Source organism: Vulpes vulpes, chromosome 7 (assembly GCF_048418805.1).
Source record: "Vulpes vulpes isolate BD-2025 chromosome 7, VulVul3, whole genome shotgun sequence".
NCBI classification, from domain to species: domain Eukaryota; kingdom Metazoa; phylum Chordata; class Mammalia; order Carnivora; family Canidae; genus Vulpes; species Vulpes vulpes.
The window spans coordinates 124,158,521-124,179,502 of NC_132786.1; the positions used below are offsets into that span (position 1 = coordinate 124,158,521).

General features: G+C 45.9%; 1 protein-coding gene across 1 annotated transcript in view; it reads left to right on the forward strand.

Annotated features, from left to right (window-relative positions):
• The window catches only part of CPED1 (cadherin like and PC-esterase domain containing 1), a 263,028-nt gene that overhangs the window by 11,719 nt on the left and 230,327 nt on the right, over nt 1–20,982 (forward strand). Inside the window, exon 2 of the mRNA XM_072764904.1 lies at nt 15,287–15,470. Within this exon, the coding sequence (XP_072621005.1) occupies nt 15,287–15,470 (184 nt within the window). The remainder of the gene's footprint in view (nt 1–15,286; nt 15,471–20,982) is intronic.

The window sequence follows — 20,982 nt, forward strand, 5'->3', positions numbered from 1 at the left end:
TTGAGTCCCTTGCTAAAGGGAGGCTCCAGGATGCTGCGTGTTGGTGGGAATCGCCCTAAGTGTATCCACCAAGGCTTCTGACCCCAAACCTGTTGAGTATATTGAGTAAGAACATAGATATGTTGTGAAACAAACACGACCTTTGGGGTAATGGCTCAGATTCCAGCCGTGTCACTTACTAATGTAGGTCACAGTAGATCTTATGTAGATTTCTAAACTCAATTTTATCACTGGAAGAATGGACCTAACTAAATCTGCTGCTTGAGAATTGAATAGGTGTCTGAAAACACCAAGCATGGTGGCTGACCAGGGTTTGTGTTCAGTAAATGTTGGTGTTTTTCCTGCCCACAGGAAGCTGGATTTAAGCTTTGACCTCAAAAACAAGCACTATAAATGGCTTATATATTTTTTCAAGAATGTAGTTCCTGTGTTTGATCTTCCACCTCTGTGCTTTCTTCGTTATATTCTGTTTGGGCAGATGTTTGAGGTAGCATGTTCTGTGCTAGCCGTCTTCGGAGTTCCTCTGACACCTCCAGATGAGCCAAATGGAAGTACTTTCCACTAGTTTTCTCCAGATGAATGATACTTCTTCCCCTCCTGCTCAAGAATGTGTTCAGCTACTACAAGTAGTAGCAATGAAGCACATCTTCCCTGATTTATAAAGTTCAGATTATTCACAAATTCTGATATTTTAATTCTTATTATAGCCAGTTCTTTTACGACACATCTCACAGTTGATTTTCACAAATCAAAGCTCATTGTCTGCTGTCCTGAGTATATTCTGACTATGCCTAAGAGAGGGATCTGGGAAAAGTGACCGATTCAGAATGGGAGAGTCAGGCAGGGGAAAAGCCTCATGAGAGTAAACAGTATATGGGGAGAAAAGAGAATTTATTAAATAGGAATATTGTTCCTGGGTCCTGGTGTTTCTAGCTGGTTTTGACATAGGAAGAGAAGACCATGTTGGAGTGCTGGTACACCTGGTAAAGGTCAGTGTATCTGAGGCTGATCCCGCTGTGCCCCACTCACTCTCTCCAGGTGGAAGAGAAAAAGAACAAATGGGTGTACGGGAAGGTACTTGTGATGAGTACTGGGTGTTGTATGTACGTGATGAATCACTAAAGTGAGTGTAATGCGGTGGCCTATGTAAGCAAACCAAACTCTAAGCCTGTAAGTGCTTCAAGGTTAGCAAATCAAAACCTAAGGACAACTAATCAGAAACAGCCAAGTAGGAATGCCTGGGGGGCTCAGTGCTTGAGCATCTGCCTTTGGTTCAGGTCATGATCCGGGGTCCTGGGATCGAGACCCGCATCGAGTCCCACATCGGGCTCCCCACAGGGAACCTGCTTCTCCCTCTGCCTGTGTTTCTGCCTCTCTCTCTCTCTGCCTCTCATGAGTAAATAAATACAATCCTAAAAAAAGAGAAAGAAAGAAACAGCCAAGTAGACTTTAAGCGATAGCCAATGAATAATTGCCTTACCTTGCCTGTGCCTTTTCTCGATTAAAGTCTCTCCCTGAGCTCCCGGTAGAGAAACATCCTAAGACCAGTATTACCTTATATGTTCACTGACTAGAATTTACATAAAAAGTTGAAAGTAAAAAGAACTAATGGGGACCCCGTTCCAATCCCAAAGAGTTGAGTCACCATGCACAAGTGACTTCTTTCGTTTCTTCTTGTAGCCTATGGCATAAGGATGGGAATATATGTTACGGAGATGTCATGGGGTCAAGGTAGACACTAGCCCAGGATGTCTTGGAAAACACTGAGGTTATAGGAGGGAGGGGAGTAAACATTATCACATCTGCTAAGAGAGAAGCCAAGGCATATTGGACATTTCAAGAGTTTACGTGAGCACAGATCGATTCTCATCAGGCAGCACCACACCGCAAGTGGGTAAGAGTGTTCCCCCAGTGGGAGCTCAGGGGGGACCTGCTTAGGAAAAGGCACAGGTAAGTCAAGGCCGTTACTGATTGGCTGTCGCTTCAAGTCGACTTGGCTGTTTCTGACTGGTTGCCCTTAGGCTTCGGTCCGCTAACGTCGAGGCCCTCACAGGCTTGCACTTTGGCTGCCTTACGTTGGCCACCACACTCGCTTCGGCCTAAGAGCCTCCATGTTCAATTAATTTAACGCATCCCGAAGGATGAGGTCACGAAAATGTTCTCACTGCATTGGGTATCTCCTGAGGGAAAGGGATGCCTATAGGCAACAGAGATGTGAGACCCAGGAATACGCCTTTTTTCATGAAAAAGTGGTAGCATGGTGTGCTACCCAAACACAGTTATGTTCCAGAATGCTCCTGAAGTCCCAAATCACAGTTGCAACCGCGTTGCCTCTTGGCGCCCCACTGTTTCTTTAACAAGCCATAGGAAGCATAGTCGCCTTCCAGTAGTTTCAGCCCTAAGCCTGGCTCTTGCCTGGTGGCAAACCCAGCAGTCATCTGGCCAAAGTGCACAAATGCTTCGGGAAAAGTGGAACAGGAAATTAGCTTTTCTGTAGCAGGGCAGGGACTATCTGACCTTGGCCGGCGTCAACCAGAACGTGGACTTGCACACTGAGCAGCAAAGCCCCCATGAGGCGCACCCAGAGGGCAGGAGTGATTCCAAGTGGGTGTCCCTCACTCCTCCCGCTATGACGCGCTCTGTCTCCTTTGAGGAAACAGTGGAAACATTAATACCACATCTGAAGCTTCTTACACGCGAGCGAAACCGACCTGTCCAAATATTTTAGTGCTACATAAGCTATTTTAAAAGCAGATGGTTTCAGGGCAGAGTTCATTTTCTTTCCTTTTTTTTTTTTTTTTTTTTTTTTTTGGAGCAGAAGATAAAGATGAGGGAAAAGGAGATAAGCTGATTATTTTTCTTTTTAAGAACCACTGGTTAAAACAATAACACGTCTGCTTTAAACACACTTGTTTGCTGGAAAACAGAATAAAATGTATTTGTGAGAATATATTCTGTCAAAAATATAAACTTTAGGGAGCTAGAACTGTCTCCTGTTTTTAATATAAAATAATGACATTTTAGAAAGAAGCCCCCTAAAAAGAATAAAAAAATAAAAAGAAGCCCCCTTCCTGTGATATAATTGGGAGGATGTCTCATCCCCCAATGATGTACACATAATCCTAAGCACAATTCTTAGGAAAACCCTGAAAAAGTAAGCAGGAATTTATAATATAAATAATATAACTATTTCCTATGGAGTCTAGCATTTATTTTTTTAAGATTTATTTGTTTATTTGAGAGAGAGAGATAGAGCGAGTGCATGAGCGTTGGTGGGGAGGGACAGACCGAGAGAGAACCCTCAAGCCAGCTCCCCACTGAGTGTGGAGCCCCACGTGGGGCTCAGTCCCAGGGCCTCGGGATCATGACCTGAGCTGACATCAAGAGCCGAACCGACTGAGCCGCCCAGGGGCCCCAGTAAGGTCTAGAATTTAAACCAAGCCTTTCTAATAAGTTACCGGTGGCCGGATCAGGGCAGGGATGGAGGCGAGACCGGGCCTGGCCGCATGAGCTGAGTGAGTGGATGAACGTGGTCTAGTGTCATTCAGGCTGTGTAGACACTAGCCCAGGATGTCTTGGAGGCCTTCCCACCGTGGCTCGTGGTCCTTATATTTTTCTTTTGTACTTTCAGTTGATTTTTAAACTCTGGCCTCCCCGACAGCCCATCCAGGTCTTCCTCAATCTATAAGATGCCTTCACTTTCCTAAAAAGACCAAAGCAGTCTGTTACGTTAGAAGAGACGGTTTCTTCTTTAGGTCTGGCCTATGAGACCCTCTCCTGGACCCTTTAAGAATAAGCTGGACCTCCTGGAAGGGAACTCACTTTTCTGGCCAGTCACAGAAGAAAGCCAAATGCTATCCTGCCACATAATCCATCCCCTAAGGGAAGAACCACAGAGTTTAGGGACCTGAAAGTGTGATCGTCGTGTTCGATGATGTCTTATTCTTTCCTCTAGAGATAGTGCTTATTTTGTGGTATTACCAGATACCGTCATTTCCTGCCAATTTTTGATTTTTAAAGCAGAAAGTTGGCCTCAAATACCTAAGCATTCTAGAGTGAGCGTGTCATTTGGAAGGCCCTAAAGTCGATTTTGAAGGGACCATGCGAGATTGTGTTGTGATGTGTTGGTGTAAGAGAGCAGCAGGCGGCGCCGCGAGCCGGATCGGGTTGACCGGATGGAGGTTCCGGAGGGAAGCCTGGGAAGGAGGTTCTTAGGACCCATCAGGTGCTACCGGGTGGTCCCCACGGAGAGCCCAGGCTGTCTGTTAGTGGTGGCCAGTGAGCTGGAGGCACGAGATGAGGACACCACGGGGTGCGCACCGCCCCAGGGGTTGGAGCAAGCAGACAGCTTGAGCGCGAGGCGTAAGTGTGCGCTTGAAGGAAACTTTGCGTATGGACCTGGTTGAAGGCAGGATGTTTTTCCATTTGAGCAGCGTGTGGTGCCTGAATATTCAGCACTTGCTCCTGCATTCATCTTGACGGTTTGTCTTCCACGTGGGTAGGCCGAGCAGGGTTTCCCTGGGCTCCTGAGGTACGGGCCTCCATCCGTGGCCTTCCACTCAGACAAGAGCCGCAGCTGACCCTTGCTGCAGGGGCACCTGCACACGCAGGTGGGCTTCCATCCTTAACCATCTGTGCGGCTCACAGAGACGCTGGATTTCGGGGGAGACCCTGGGCGAGTGGGTTGCCGCAGGGGTGTGAGTGCTGAGGCGGAAGGACGGGAGCCAGAGATTCTGCGTGCGTGGGGCTGGCAGCATCAGGCGCTTACCTGAGGTGGGCTTGGCCACCTGTCCCCTCCTGGGGGGTCTGATATGGCAACTGGGCAGGCAGAGGGTGGAGAACCTCATCCTCATCCCCACCGTGGTGCCTCAACTCTACCCTTACGTCTGCCAGACGTTTTTTTTTTTTTTTTTTCAAGGCTGGACTCTGTGCAGAGGGGGGTCATGTTCACTCTGGTGCTGAAAGAGATTCTAGGCTCTTCAAGGGCTTTTTGTATCCTGATGGTGAATATATTTACAGAACGTTCTAACAACGTATAAAATTAAATTACGGGCAGCCCCGGTGGCACAGCGGTTTAGCGTCGCCTGCAGCCCAGGGCGTGATCCTGGGGACCCGGGATCCAGTCCCACGTTGGGCTCCCTGCATGGCACCTGCTTCTCCCTCTGCCTGTGTCTCTGCCTCTCTCTCTCTGTCTCTATGAATAAATAAAATCTTTAAAAATAAATAAATTAATTAAATTAAATTAAATCACATTTAGTCGTTCAGTTAACATACTGCCTAATTCTTGTCTGGCACCCAGGTCTGAGCAGTATGCCCGTTGTCCACATGACAGCAGTGGCCAGGTATATTCTTTTCATGATACACTTGCTCTAGCACTCAATTTTTGTAAAAGAACAGCAGAGATGATGATGGATTATTCTTAGACGTGTTAAGGCCCCTGATCTAGAAACACCACCTTATCCTATTCCGCTGGTAATTTGCCGGAAGCCCTTTGAAACCACGTAATTGGGATTTTTAAGGTTTTTATCTCATGATCTTCATTACACAAAGAGGCCATAAGACTGATGGGGCTCTGATGTCTTGGTGACCTACGTCCGTAAACGCCTCAAGGTTAGGAAGCCAAAATGCTAAGGACAACCGATCCCACACACAAACAACAACAACAACAACAACAAAACAAAACAAAAAAACCCACCAAGCTGTAGCCAATCAAATAATTTCCACTCTTTGCTCCCACACTTTCTCTACCTAGTTCTTCCCCCTGGCTCCTCTGGGCAGAGTGTTCCTAACCACTTGGGGTTTGGGGCTGCCCGATTGGAGTGGACTTTTGCTCACGTGAGCTCTTAAAATGTCGAATGTGCCTCAGTTTACCTTTTAACGATTTAAAATATTTTAATCCGTCAAGAGGTTCTTTCATGCAATGACTTCTTTAAGAGATATTTAACGCGCCCTCTCTTTATGAGGACTGTATATTTTTGGCTGCCCTTATCTTCCCCGACTCTCCCCCATCCTTACACCAGCATGAAAAGTAAGAGGAAATACTGGTGCTTCTTCACAGATGAAGAAATCAAAGTCCATGGAGTGGCGCTTCCGTGGCATCAGCAGACAGTGAATGGAGGGTGGGGAGGGGAGGGGACACCCAGGGGTCAGGAGGCCTGGGGCTGGAAGGCAGGACTCGAACCCCCACTGGTCTCTGGCACCCGCACAAGTGTTGGGTGGACGGTTCGGTGCTTAGGTAGCGACGCTGCCAGCCCCTGTTCTTTCCCGCGGTCACGTTGCTTTTGCAGGGCCTCGCTATTTTAAGACCGAACTGCTGAATTCACTCGTTGTTTGGGCCTGGGGGGACAGAGACTTGCTATTATTTTAACATTTTTCAAAAGAACAAGGGCTCCCCTTGTTTTCTGCTTGGGTTTCCCGAGTGCGGTCGTCGGTTTTCTCCTCTTCCCGACGGGCGGCCTGCAGCGACTGCGGGGCTGCGAGAAGGCTCGTGGGGCTCGGGAGCATTTTGCCCCCCGAACATGCGGCCTGGATTGGGGCCCGGGGGGAGTAGCCTCCTGCTCTTCAGCTCCCCGGGCTTGTCTGATTAAGGGGAGACTGGGGGTGCAGAGGCAGGAAGGCAGAAGGAAGGAGGAGGGACAGCAGGGCCCGGGGCCGTGGTTCGTATTTGATCCCACGTCGGGAGCAAGTCCGAGGCACCCGAGGACCGAGCAGGGCAACAGCGACAGGTGCTCCCCGCTGACCTCGGGGCGCTGTGCTCCTCCCGGGGCCCCGCCGGCCGCCCCAGGTTTGCAGGACCCCAGCTGGGCCTCGCTCTGTGAAGTTACAGCCCCGGAGCCCGCGGCCAGTGCGTGTCACGGCGGGGCCCGCGGCCCGGGGAGAGCTGCCACCACGCTGGGGGGCCGGGGGGTGGCTGCCGGGCCGCACGGGCACAGTGGCGGCAGGGACATGGCCGGTTGGCCCGGGCCCGGGGTCCCCCCTCCCTGCAACACAAGGCCTGGCCTGTGTGCCCGGCTGGGGGCCGCCCTTCGGTGGCATGGGTGTGGTGGGGCCTCTCCTGGCCACCAGGCACCGTGATGCCCCCACCCCTGACCTGCGATGGCAGAGGTCCCAGCGGGCGGAGGCCACGCGACCCTACCGTCCCCGTCTGCCCTGCTCTGCTTTCCCAGTCTCCTGTCTGCGCCTCTTCCCACTCGGGCCGCAGGCCCCTGGCCGCTTGCTTGGAATCCCTCCATGCCAAGGCCCTTCTTCGGGAAGGCCTTCGCCCTCGTACCTCACCTCCCTCGCTCGCACACGCCGTGACCTGGCTGCCCTGTGGCCGCTTCTCCTGGCTCTTTCTGCCTCAAACCAGGCCCCACCCTGTGGTGTTTACCCCCCCCCCCCCCACCGGGCACCTCTGATGCTCCCCCGTGTGATTAGGGGCCTTCGCAGCACGGGGCCCAGGCCTCCCCTATGGCTTGACCGCCCAGGTCATGGAATACTTACACTTAAAAAAAAAAAAAAAAAAACTTTTCTGTATTATGGGAGTGACGTCATAAAGTTCTTAGGAAATCTTTGCGATGTAGGAAGTAACGGTCTGGCCCTCCGGAGTTCCATCAGGATGCCCGTCCATCTCCAGGAAACAGAATAAAACAGGAAAATGCTCTCCGGGTTCCCCGCTTTGTGCCTTCCCTGCTGCGGCTTTTAGTAAAGGGCATCGACGTCCGTCGAGGGTGTACGTAGGTAGAGAGACCAGCGGGAAGTCAACCAACTCCCCAATTCTCTACTACTCATGAGGTTTTGGTTTCCTACCAGTTACTTAAGAACACAGGGAGTAAAGCCGTATTACCTTCCCGTCACCCTCCTTGCGGGTCGTTCCTTACTGCCTGCCTGACCCTATTTGCCGCCCACGCACCTGTGGCTCTGACCTGCAGGAACTTGCTGGTGCAACTTCTCTGCTCATCTTTTCTCTCCCTCTAAGGATTTTCTTTCTTCCCTCATTTTCTTTCACGCACAACATTCATAACACGTGCAAGTGACAGCATCTGGAAGAGCTCCGGGATCATCCTTTAGCACTTCACCCAGACCAGAGATCTGTACCTCCACCGGAACTCACCTTGAGTTAGATTTCCTTCATTGTTTATTGCTCTTCCTGCTAAAAATAAAAAGTGAGCTCAGCGGGGCATAGAGTCCTGCCAGGGTTCTTCAGAGCCCAGCCCCGTGCCTGCCCTCTAGGAAGTGTTCAACAATCTCAAGTAGGTGAGTGAGTGAGTGAACATGGAGAACGAGCCAAAGGGGAGGGCATCTGAAGGACCCAGGAGGAGAAAAGGGGATGAGGTTCTCAGGGATTCGAGGGTAGACATCAGGAGGAGGTTTGTTGGGGGATGATGTGGAATCCGGAGAATAAACCCAGAGTGATTAGCTATGGAGGAGAGGAGAGGACAGGTTTCCTCTACGGCAGCCAGCAGGAAAGAGGAAACGTTAGTTGTGCCGATAGGCGACCGGTTTGCCAAAACAGAGGCCATGTAGCTTGATTCCTTCTATTAGTGCTGATTTCCTCTGTGATGGGAGGCAGTGATCCGTAGAAATAAGAAGGTAGCTAGAGACCGGGAACGTTGGTCACTGTGGAGTATGAGAGGGAAGCATGGCGGATGGTCTGGGGACCCCCAAGACCCAACTGGTTTTACCAACCAGAATCTGTCCAACCAACCAGGCACTTTGCTTCAACAGCTCCCAGCAACCCAGCCCAGGGGCGGGACAAGCAGGCCACTGAGATCTATGGGCGTCAGGTTCCGCAGCCCCCCAGTCCTCCCCACTTACCTGGCTTGTCATTATTCATTGCGCCTAGTTGTTTGCGTCTTGATAGACTGTCAGCTCTGTGGGGCAGAGACCCGTCTGTCTTGGTAACCGCTGGGTCCCCAGCTCCTCCATGCCTGAAGCTTTACCGTGTGAATGTGGTGCAAGTGCAGTGGAGCAAGGGAATCTCATGTACTGGGCAGGGAGTGATTGGAGTGTTGGACCATGGAATCTGAACTGCCCAGCAAGAAGGTAAAAAGGAGGCTCTCAGAAAGTTGGCACGAGGAGGAAAAACCAGTGGTTGGAGAACTGACGTGTTAGGAAGAAATGAGAAGAGATGGAAACATGCAAATGCGATCAGACAATGGAAAAATCTCATTTTATAATTTTGGAGGGGGGGCGTTTTGGGGACCACAAAGTGCAAGATGTGGTCATTGGAGGGGGTGGTTGTAGGGAAGCGCAGGAGAGAGAGTCATGAGGGATGAAAAAGTAGATATTTTATGGCTTGAGATGCAAATGTCAAAGCTTCCACTGAGATTCTCTAGTGGATGTTTTCACCTGATGGTGAGGAAAATGATGGAACCTGGGCTTACAAACAGTGAACGCGTACTTTGCCTTCATGCGCTCATTCGTTGGCTCACTCATTCATCCATTCCCTGTTACTCAGACCAGCGTAGACACATCTAGGCCCTCATGAAGCGTACAAACTCGTGTGAGAGGCGGACATTAAACAAGTCAACATATAACTACAAATCGTGAAGAAGGCCGACGGGAGAGATAGATGGGAAACAGGCGATGATGGGTTGTAGGAATAGCTACTTAAGTCGCCGCCACCTCATCAAAGCTATATTGGGAATACGGGTTTTTAGGTTGAAACTTGATTGCTTTAGTTTCTCTGCTGATGCTTAAAACTTACACAGAGGCACAGGTGAGCAAACGTGCCTTTCACGGGATGTTCGTGGGACAGGCAGGAGCCTCGAGGTGCCGTTTGGGAGTGAAATCAGATTGTGCTCGTTGTCATGGAGTAGGTCTGAGAAGTGCGTGTTCCTTCCCTGATGGACTTGAGAGCCAGTTGAGTCAGTTGTGAGATGAAGATAGAGGTTAACTAAAGGTTCATTTAGGTGAGGAACATTCTCGTGGGGCTCTGCTTGCATACCCATGGGACTTGTGGTCTTGTGTCCTACAATTATAAATATTTTTTCGGGGGATCCCTGGGTGGCGCAGCGGTTTGGCGCCTGCCTTTGGCCCAGGGCGCGATCCTGGAGACTCGGGATCGAATCCCACGTCGGGCTCCCGGCGCATGGAGCCTGCTTCTCCCTCTGCCTGTGTCTCTGCCTCTCTCTCTCTCTCACTGTGTGCCTATCATAAATAAATAAAATAAAAATTAAAAAAAAATAAATAAATATTTTTTCAGTGGGAAATGTGTAGGGTATGCATCCAGGAAAACTCCATTTTATTTCTTGAATTCTCTAAAATAAGTATAAATTTCACCAATGGGTAAAAAATCCCTATTTTATTCTTATAACAGAAAAATTAAAACATAATTCACTATGGTGGACTCGGCAATATTTCTAAAATGTCAAAGATCTAGACCACAGGGCAATTTGAGTTTTAGTTATATGTAACACACATCCAAGGTCTACCATATGATTTGTATTTAGGCATCAAAAGGTGTCATGAATACATGGCTACTTTAATAAATCTAGAAAAAACGTTCTTGCTATGTGAAAAAAAATTATTTTTCATCCCTACTATATTTTAAAAAGCTCTATTTCTTGCTTTTGTGGTGAGTCTTAGTGAAGATTTTTTTTAATACTATAAGTAATTGAGAAATACAATACTTTTATAATATAGGTCTTTATTTGATTTTTTTTTTTTACTACAGATTCATTACTTTTCTCAAACATTTAATCCTATTTTTGTCATTCTTGCTCCTATTTGAAATTCTGCTGAGATAAGTTTCTTAATCCAAATGTTCACCACTTTCTGTTCCCAATCTTCCATGGTAGTATTTATAACTAAGACATACATATCGAAAAAAAATGTTTGTGTTCATTCATTCAAGGAATATTTATTATGTGCCCCTTACGTGCCCAGTAATATTCTAAGGTTAGGGAAACAAAAATGAACAAAAGAGACAAAATATATGGTTTCATTTACCTCCTTTTATGGTGTAGAGAGATAGACAATAAACATAATGTAGAAGTAGATTATATTTTTTCATTAAAAGGTGACAAGTCATATAGAGAAAAACATATATCAAGATATATGGAAACAGTTTATTTCAGAAATGCTTTTTATGACAGAGGTCAAACTATAGTAATTGTAAAGCTTATAGGATTTTAAAAAATATTTGTTTAGAGAGAGAGAGAACGCAGGGAGGAGGGGTAGAGGGGTTGGGAGAAAGTCCCAAGAAGACTCCATGCCGAGCACAGAACCCGGTGCAGGGATCGATCTTACAACCCTGAGGTCAGGCCTGAGCTGACCCTAAGAGCCGGACACTGAACCGACTGCGCTACCCCGGCGCCCCTAATGCTTATAGAACCCTTAATGGAAACGCAAAGTTATAATCTGTTATTATTCAATTTTATTAATAATTGCCATCATTTATTATTGGGGCACTGCGTTGGACACTTTTGTATAGCAAATTAATTTAATTCCCCACCTAACTTCAGGTTACAAGGTAGAGTTCGTTACTTCAACCATACGTATGAGAAAACCCTGACGCAGAGAGAGCACACGACTCTCCCCAGTGGACAGAGCAAGCAAGTGGCAGAGTCAGAATTCAAATCCCGGTTTCTGGTCCCCAGGCCTCTGTTCTTCCTCCGTGTGGCTGCACCTGACACTTCAGGTTGTTTATTTATTTCGGCGCTCTGTCCTTTGCTTTAGCTAACGTGGCATAAAGGTCTCAGACTTTGAAGTCTTTCCAATTAAAATAATGTGTTCATGTTTTTTTAAGATTTATTTATTATACAGAGAGAAAACGGGAGAGACAGAGACAGAGGGCAAATGGCGGGGGCAGAGGGAGAGGGCGGGAATCTCAAGCAGATGAGTAGGGAGCCTGATGTGAGGCTCCATCTCATGACCCTGAGATCACGACCTGAGCCGAAATCAAGAGTCGGTTAAGCATCCACGTCGTGAGATCGAACCTCATGTCGGGCTCCGTGCTGAGCATGGTCTGGGAACCTGCCCCCCCCCCCCGTCTCTCTCTCTCTCTCTCTCTCTCTCTCTCTGCTCCTCCCTCATATGTCAAATAAAAAAAATAAAATGTTTTTAAAAATTAAAATAACTTTGATGTAGTCTGGCAGCGTGATTTCTGAGGGACGATTTTTCAGGTCCATCTAGAAGAAGGGAGAGAGGGTTAACACCCGGTAACGCTCATTCTTTCCCAAGGTCTTCTCAGTGGGGCTGCGAGTCCCAAGTTGTGGACTTGGCCAGGTTGAACCCTTCCACTAAAAATATATCTTCAAAATTGTAGGGGTAATCAAGAGCTCTCATTTCCCAGACCGCCGCTCCTGGCGTTTGGGGATCCTGCATGTGTTAGTGTGGTTGACATAATTATTCATGTAGTTTTTATTTCACGTATGCGGTGTGTGCACCTGTTGTTAAACCAGTCAAAAGTGTTCTTGCCTCTTGGTATTGGGCCATTTTGCTGATACAGTGAGTTATAAATATGACAAGGACAGGAGCAGTTTGTATTACAGGATAACATGACATAATTTGACTGACAAGCTCACTTCCCATTATTCTCTGTAGCCTGAGATGCGAGTTAAAATGTCAGTCTGTTATAAAGGTTATTATAAAATATGGCAGTAATTATACTTTATTTACCATAAGCTCCATGTCCGCTACACTGCCGAGAGCTACGTTGCTCTTGCTTAAACTGACCCTGGCCGGGGGGAAGGGGGGGTGGATTTTTCAAAATAGTAATAACATCAAGTTTGAAAATACACTCTCCCCGTGTGAAATCACTGCTATCCTGAGCCAGCTGTAATAGAGAGGAGCATCCTGTGATTACGAAAGAAAATAATGTGAGAAGGGAGTTCTGGGCACTGTGCATTTTGCCTGAGTGACACCGATATATTTGGAAGCATCTGTCTTCCCCTTGCACCTCCATGCATGTTTGTTTGTTTTGGCCTCCTGTGGGCGAGCGGTGCCCTCTGACTCCTGCGTACAAAGGCCCCACCTGTTTCTGGCTTCAAATACTCCTTCTTCCAAAATTTACCATGACAAGCAATGATATTAGCTGAGGAATCATGTCTCAGTTCACAGTTGAATTTTTGAGTCTAAATAGTTTCATTATCAATCAATAAATAGCTTCATTATCGATAAAACACAGCATCCTGGGGAAGGGAAGATACTTAATCATGCTTGTCCGAAGTACCACGCAGGGGAGGTGCGATTAGCTCGTGTTCTATTCCTTTCTATTAAGTCCACCGCACGCGTGTTAAATACCTGTGTCGCCACATGCCAGGCAGGGCTCAGGCTCAGAAGCAGTTTTTCTGACTCTTTGCTCTTCATGTTATTACTTAAAAAGCACATATATAGGGGTGCCTGGGTGGCTCCACCAGCTAAGCATTTAACTCGTGGTTTCAGCTCAGCTCGTGATCTCAGGGTCCTGAGATCCAACCCCGGGTTGGGCTCCCTGCTCAGCGGGGCATCTGCTTGAGCTTCGCTCCCTCCGCCCCTGCCCCACTTGTGTGTGTGCTGTCGCTCTCAGATAAATATTAAAAAAAAAACTCACACACATATTATTTCCCATATACCAGGCACAGTCCTAAGCCCATCACAGACACGAACTCTTTAGTCTTCTCTGCACCCTAAGGAGGAAAGTATCAGCCAAGGTCACACAAAGAACGCTGGTAGACCCTGGGGGATTCGAGCCCAGCAGGCTCTCCAGAGTTTGTGTTCTCCTACTGTCACTCGCTTTGTCTGTTCATTCGCAGATGGCAATAGTTTGTGTGCAGTGACAGATGGTTCCTGCCCTCAGAGAGTTTGTAGTCTAAGTCTATACCTTCTTTCTCTCCACACATATCATCAAAGATATCAAAGATCTTGATCAAAGACCGTCAAAGATCTTGATGGGGCACCCTGACTCCTTAATTTAGTGGGTATCTTCATTCATCGAACATGTGCTGCGTGTACGTGTACACCGCCTGTTACGGAGCTCGCATCGGGCAGAGATGCACTCTTCCTCTCGGAAGTGCCAAGGGAAGGGTGTATTTCAGGGAAACCTTTCCCAAAGAGGTGACGTCTGATTTGGAGCTAGCCAGATGGACGAATGGAGAGGGGGGGGAAGGAATTTTAGGTTGAAGGCACATTGGTGGGCGAATGAAAGGACAGGGTGGGCTCAGGAATGGAGAGCATTAAGAATGTGCTATGACCAGAGAAGAAAGACAAGGGTTAAGTCTGAATAGCCTTGTGTTCCTTGATGAAGATTGGGAATGGAGTCTAGGGGTCGTGGGAAGTCAGGAAGACATTCAAGTAGTGAAAAGACATGGTCCTCTATGTTTTAGATCCACAGAGTGGACGCTTTGACTCAGAGGTGCCCTATGAGTAACTTGGATCCCAGTTTTGTTTTGTTTTTATCTCTTCTCCCTCATCGTCCTCCCCCAACTCCTTTGTCTCCTTTTTTTTGGCCCCTCCAAGTCTTTGCTGTCACCCTGATACCATCACTCCTTCCAGTAACAAAAAAAAAATGATCTACTTTATCAAGGTTTATTCTCAAGTTTTTAGGAAAATACCCAATGTCTGCCATTATGCCTTATGATGAACTCAGATTTCAGCATTGTTTCTACTTGCCAGTTGGGAAATTCCTTTTCGTTAGTGGAATTTCAAACATCCTTGTGAGAAAGAAGAATATTTATTTGGAGGATCAATAAGCTATGGAAGGAAGAACCTGAAGTTACGATGCCCCCCTTCTGGGGCAGGGTCTGCCCTGCCACACTGAGCCGGGTGCCAGTTTTGGTGCATTCTGCTTGAGGGACACAGCAGCATTGTCCATCTCCAGGGAGCTCTGAGCGTGCTTCTCAGCTCTCCCCATTCCTCAACATGTCCTGCCAGCACAAAATCCACCCTCTCTGCATCCATTTCCTCTCCTGTGTTTACCTAAAAAGCACCGTTAAAGGTAATGCAGCTGGCAGTATTTTATAGAAGCACAATGCAGATGAAAGGCGTTGCTATTAATTTATATTTTCAGCTAGGGTTGAGCTCTGTATTTCAGCGTAACAGTATTCCCCCGGGAGCTCTATATTTTAACGGCCTAAAATTCTCATCTCTCTGTAATAGTGAGAAAAATTCAGTTCACCTTCACTTCTTGCATACGAGGTCACCTTTGTCCTTGCCAGCCTTTCAGGGGATCTGTCTTTCATTTCCAGAGACACTGACAGGACAGCTTTCTGAATGGCCCTTGATTTGCATTAATGATGTCCTTCAAGGGAAGCCTGCAACTTCTTCCTCCTGAATTTTTATGCCTCCTTTCTCTCTCTCTCTCTCTCTTTTTTTTTTTTTGTAGATCCAGAAGTCAATAGAGACACACTTTGGCGGCCATGACCGAAGGGCCCTACTCTACAGGCCTTCTTCCTTCAGTGAAACCGAGCTTCGGCTCCACCAGCACATTCTCACTCAGCATCGCTACACGGTCGTCATCGCTGAAGAAAGGCTCGAGGCCGGCCTTGGGCCGAGGCTGCTAGAAAAAGGTCAGAATAAGAAGCAAACACCAAAGTTGCTTGATGTATATAATGTTAAACAATTTCCAGAACGTGCCACATTCTTTCCCTCAAGAAATCTATACAAGCAAATCTGTATCCATGACCAACTTTCCTGCGTCAAAGAAAACTTGGCTCCTTTTTTACTTCCTCTCAATTTTTCTTCAGCTATATTTCTTTGTTCCTGAAATTATTTTGTTTATATTTTTGTAGCATTTTGGAGTTGCATAGTTCATATTTAAATGCCACATAAAAAATGTTTATGTTTATGAGCCTGAATACATGTCTGCCCAGCACCAAACTGCTCCATATTTTAAGAAAATTGCCACTTCATCTGACTGCAAGTAGAATGTGCTGGAAATTGTTTCGAGAAGCCAGCTTAAATGGGATTCACAGATTGGCTCTAAAATGCGAGAGAAGCATGGATATTTATCACACACACTATTACTAGTCAAGTACTTTTATTTCTATCATTTGGAGTGAGAAATAAAAGACAAGTTTTTAAACAAGGTATTTGGAAAGAAAGTTGAGTAGATGATGAGGGTCAGAAAGGGCAGTAACAATAACAGCTGACATTTCCTGAGCTACTTACCATGTGACAGATACACTCCACCTTGCTCGAAACAGGATGAAATCAGAGAGGAAGCCAAACCATGAGAGACTCTTAATCATAGGAGACAAACCAAGGGTCCCTGGAGGCCCGGGGGGGGTGGGGGACAGGGTAACTGGGTGATGGGCATGAAGGAGGGCACGGGATGTAATGAGCTTTGGGCGTCGTATAAGACTGGGGAATCACTCCCTCTACCTCTGAAGCCAGGAATACACTGCATGTTAATTAAGTGAATGTAAATAAAATCAGAAAAATAATTTTTTTTAAAAGTGCTTCCATATGCCGATGAATCAGTGGGGTTAGGGGAACAGTTAGCCACAATCCCCCTCCACCTTGTTCCCCTTTTATCACACTGGCTGTAAAGTTATAAGCTACTTAGCACAGTTTTTGGAGGAGAGGGCCCAGAAAGTACACTTCAATGCAAAGAAAGGTCCTAAAAAGGTGCAGAGTATGGGCCACCAGGACAGGTCTTCAGGAATGCCATTCGCTGATCCCTATCCCCTAGGAGTAGCATGGGAATCTGCCCTGGGCTCCTGGAAGCCCAGGAGAAAACAAAAGGGAAAGGGAAAGCTCTGGAATATTAAAGGGGGCTGAAAAGGAATTTTACAGACTTCATTGTGGTTGGTCCTATGAGGAAGGACCGATTGAGAGTTCTAGAAGATCCACCAATGATATTGTCAGGAAACCATTCATAGTGTTAGGGAAAGATACAAAACGTGTGGTCTCCCTCCCATCCCATTTTAGCCCCTCACTGAGGTAGGTGATGGTATGACCCCGCCTGCACCCGGTGAGCTGTGCGCCTAAAGTCGTGCAAAACAGCAGCCGGGGTGACCCACCACTCCCCGGGAAGCTGTTGCTCCCCCTCCCCGATGCTGCTCCTGACCGCGGAGGGGCTCAGGAGGGGCTCTATGGCCTTCGGTGCCTCTGAGCTTTAATTCGGTTTCCATTTTCAACTTCGTCCAGTTGCAATTCAGAAGGACTGTGGCTGCTCTCTCCCTTGATGTCCTTGGGTCAGTTTTACAAGAAAAAGGAGGATGACTTTGCTGCTCCCAAATACCAAGGAAGTGCGAAGACAGCCTGGGGGCAAGAGAATCTGGCGGCCAAATTAGATCCCGAGATGGTGTCACCACATGTGTCAGTGTAAATGCTGATTTGGCTCTCCTGCCCCACATTCCCTCAGCTTGCAAAACATCCACTTCCTAATTCTTTCTTGGTTTCTTTGACTCAAGCTAATAAGATATTATTCCTGGGGAAGGCCTCAAGAAAGGGTAGCAATTTCACTAGAATGGAAAACGGACTTTTGGTTTTTCATCTCATTTTGTAGTTTTCGTTGTGAGGGAAACCTCAAATACCTGAAATTAAAAAAAGTTCTGTGACCATAATCTAACATTTCCTGGATTTTCTAACATATAGGGGAAAAAAAAGCACATTTTTATTGCAGCTTATTTTCCATGGCCACAGATTTAATCTATACGTTATGTTTGAATTGAGGCACCCGCTGTAAAAATATTTTCTAAAGATTTGATTCATTTTTCTTTAGTTTCACATGTTCACCTCATGCTTATTTTACTATATGTACAGCAGCAGAAAGTATGATGCTCTATTTGCACATTTAAACTTAATTTCTCCATATTGAGCATCTTGGGGGTCGTGGAAGCAATTCAGAATAATCTGGAGACTCAGCCCTCCTATCTTTATCATTGCAGTTTCTGCTCTTGGCTGAACTGAAATTTGAAACCATGACATCAAAAATAAAATAGGTACCAAGTGCCCAGCCAGGTACAGATTTGACACATTTGTAAAATACACGCTTGGTCGTAGGAAAATAAATAGTAAAAAAACCCTTCCCTATCCTACCTGTTTTTCCTTCTTTTCTCGCCTCTTCTGATTTGAGCCCATTCACCTCTGCTGGCCTCTTTCTGTGCCAGTGTTTGAAGCACAGGTGGCCGCTTTCCAGCTTGGAGCAACTTTCTTTTTCTTCTTTTTTAAGCCTTTAAGGCCAGAAATGGATAAAAATTAGAAAAAATAAAAGCATCCTAACCAGGCAACATTCCACTATTAAGTATAGTCTGTTTTTTGGGTTTTGTTTTTTGTTTTTTGTTGTTGTTGTTTTTTTTGTTTTTTTTGTTGTTGTTGTTTTGTTTTGTTTTGTTTTTTGTAGAGTAACGTTTGGGCTTTATATTCTATTTGGTTTCCCTACTACTTATTTAGTAAACATTTATTGAAAGGAAAGGTAAGCAGTCTCAGGTTCTAAGTTAGAATGTGGGCATTATGTTTTTTTCCTGGTTAATCCCATTCTGGTGGCATAACAGAAGCCGGTGGCCCTCCCCGGAAAGACAGTATGGCTGCGAATAGGCGACTTTAAGCGAGTGAGGTTCTTCGAGCTCCGGCTCTCTTATCTGTTAAAGGCAGTAAATGATATTACTTCATGATAATCTGTGGTGAGAATTTAATCACTTTGTCCGCCCCATCAGAGTTCTGGGAGGAGACAAAGTAAAGCCCAGCCACTATTTTTTGATTCAACAGTCTGGGAGCAGGGCCCAGAAATTTATATGGCAAAAACAGACACATGGGATTCTGATAGGCAGCCCACTGGGGTGCACTATCCTAAGAGACAGACCGTGGGTTCAAGAAATAGCCATCTTTAGAGTTAGTTTTGTGACTAAAACAATGCAAAAGTCTACTCGCTGCAATGCCATCGTACTTCTCAAGTTTTAACTTATAGGTATTTACAGGCATTTCATCTTTAGTCTGATTTTGAAAACAGCGAGCGGACAATTGTCCTTACAGATTTAAAACTTGGCAACATGTAAGACATATATACTTTGTGGTCCTTCAGACTCTTCTTGCTTTGGAAAAATATATCTCATGTCCCTCCGTTTATAAGAACATATAATTCTCCAAAGGAAAAGATAGAAGCACCAACCCATTATTGTCCTTCCTGGTATCTAGCTACTCTTTACTAAATCACGGAATAGCGTAGTCGCCTAAAAGAGAGTAGATGCCTTCCAAAAATTCTTAGTCTACTCCCACGGTAACATCCAAGTCGTATGGGTCTGTGAGGCTCTGTCTCTGCAGGTTGTATCTTTGGATGAGAATTATTTCTGTGTACTTGAAGAGTAGTACCTGTTTATCAGTCTTCTGTTCCCTTCTGCATGCACCTTGCACTTCCAAATTAAATATAATAATCCCTGTGAAATACAGTTGCCAATCTGCCACAGAATCGGTCACTCTTAGGGTTTCAAATTGCTCTTGTTTTTGTAGAAAAACAAGAAACCCCCCCATGGGGGTTTCCCATGGATTTTTCCCCCCCAAGAAACACAAAAGTGGAAGACCATATCGATTTTCTTGCCAGAGGTTGGCAAACTATGGTCCCCTGGCCAAATCTGGCCCAATGCCTGTTTCTATAAACAAAGTTTTGTTGGAATACAGCCACATGTTTGTTTTCATAGGCCTTTGCCTGCTTCGTTTTACCATAGCAGAGCTGAGGAGTTGGAACAGAGACTATATGGCTCTTAAAGCCTAAAGCATCTATTGGGCCCTTCACAGAAGGAGTTTGCTGACCCATGTATCTAGACTAATTCTATGTTATTTGATCCCAAACCAAGCTGATGGCTAAATTCTAGGGCTGAGATAGTTTTTAACTTTTACCAAACCTCATTCAAAAAGGATTTGTTGGTTTATAATAACACATATAAAAATAAAATTAGGGCTCAGGCTGGATATCCCTCTTAGTTATCATAATTTAAGCTTAATTTTGGTTTGGGCCTTCAAATACCAAGAACAACAAGGGAAAGAATAGAAATTTTACTCTCAGAAAGAAGGGAACACTATGTTCCTTCCCCTAACACACCCAAGTAGTACATTTAAAACACATTTCTTGAAGGGATTACTAAGTAGATGAGCCTAAGTTATGTAATAGGTCCAGAACCAGAGCAGTGTTTGTACTGCAAACGAAGTGGATGTCATATTTTGGTTCATATAGCAACCTTCCAGCGTGAGCGGAGACTGTAATAGTGCAGCGCGGTAGAGCAAAGGCATTTCTAGGAAGGGCTAGAGTTAATATGGTGATGGTGCTTATCGATATTTGTATTGATATTAAACTTGATATATTGTGTTCTAGAGAATGAAGTTTTAGATGCTGCTGCTTCATGGCTTCTCCCCCCCCTCGCCCCCCCATAAGGACACCGTAATTTATCTAACTGTGTTCTTGGGAAGCACTATTAAAAGATATAGTTAATAGAGCGAGAGATACAGATCACTACTTAATGTTGTGGAAAACATATTAGAGAAGAAAAAGCCCATTTCCTTCTCTGTTCATAATTTAATAGTTTTCTATCTTCCTATATTTTTATTTACATTCAACCTGCACTCTCAAAAATGTCCAACACACCCATGTACCGTTTGAAATTTAGTCTAATTTTGAAGGTTTATTTATAGTGGCCACTTGCCAAAAGCTGTTTCTGGGGCTTGTATGGAAAAGAAGCAACTACTGCAGACCAGTCTTCACTTTTGTGACGGGGAAGGCGTGTTTCAGTTTTCTTTCTTTAGCTTATTTGTATTCAAGAAGAAGCAATAAGGAGGTTGAGATTTAAATTGTCCGTGAGAAAGAAGAGCTTAACTACAGTAATTGCTTTCTTGGGGGAGGCAGTAGACTGGGGTAATTAAAAAGAATAAGCTTTGGAGTTAGATCAACCCCGAGTTGAGGTCTAGTGTTACCTTTAATGGTTACTTATATAACCTTCGACAAGTTACTTAGCCTCCCAAAGTCCTTGTTTTCTCTTTGGGAATTGATTGTGCTGGAGGATTGCTCCACCGAGGCCACGTTGGGGGCCCTCCAGGAACGGGAGATAATGTCGTTACTACTGTCAAGAACTAACTGCAGAAGGATGA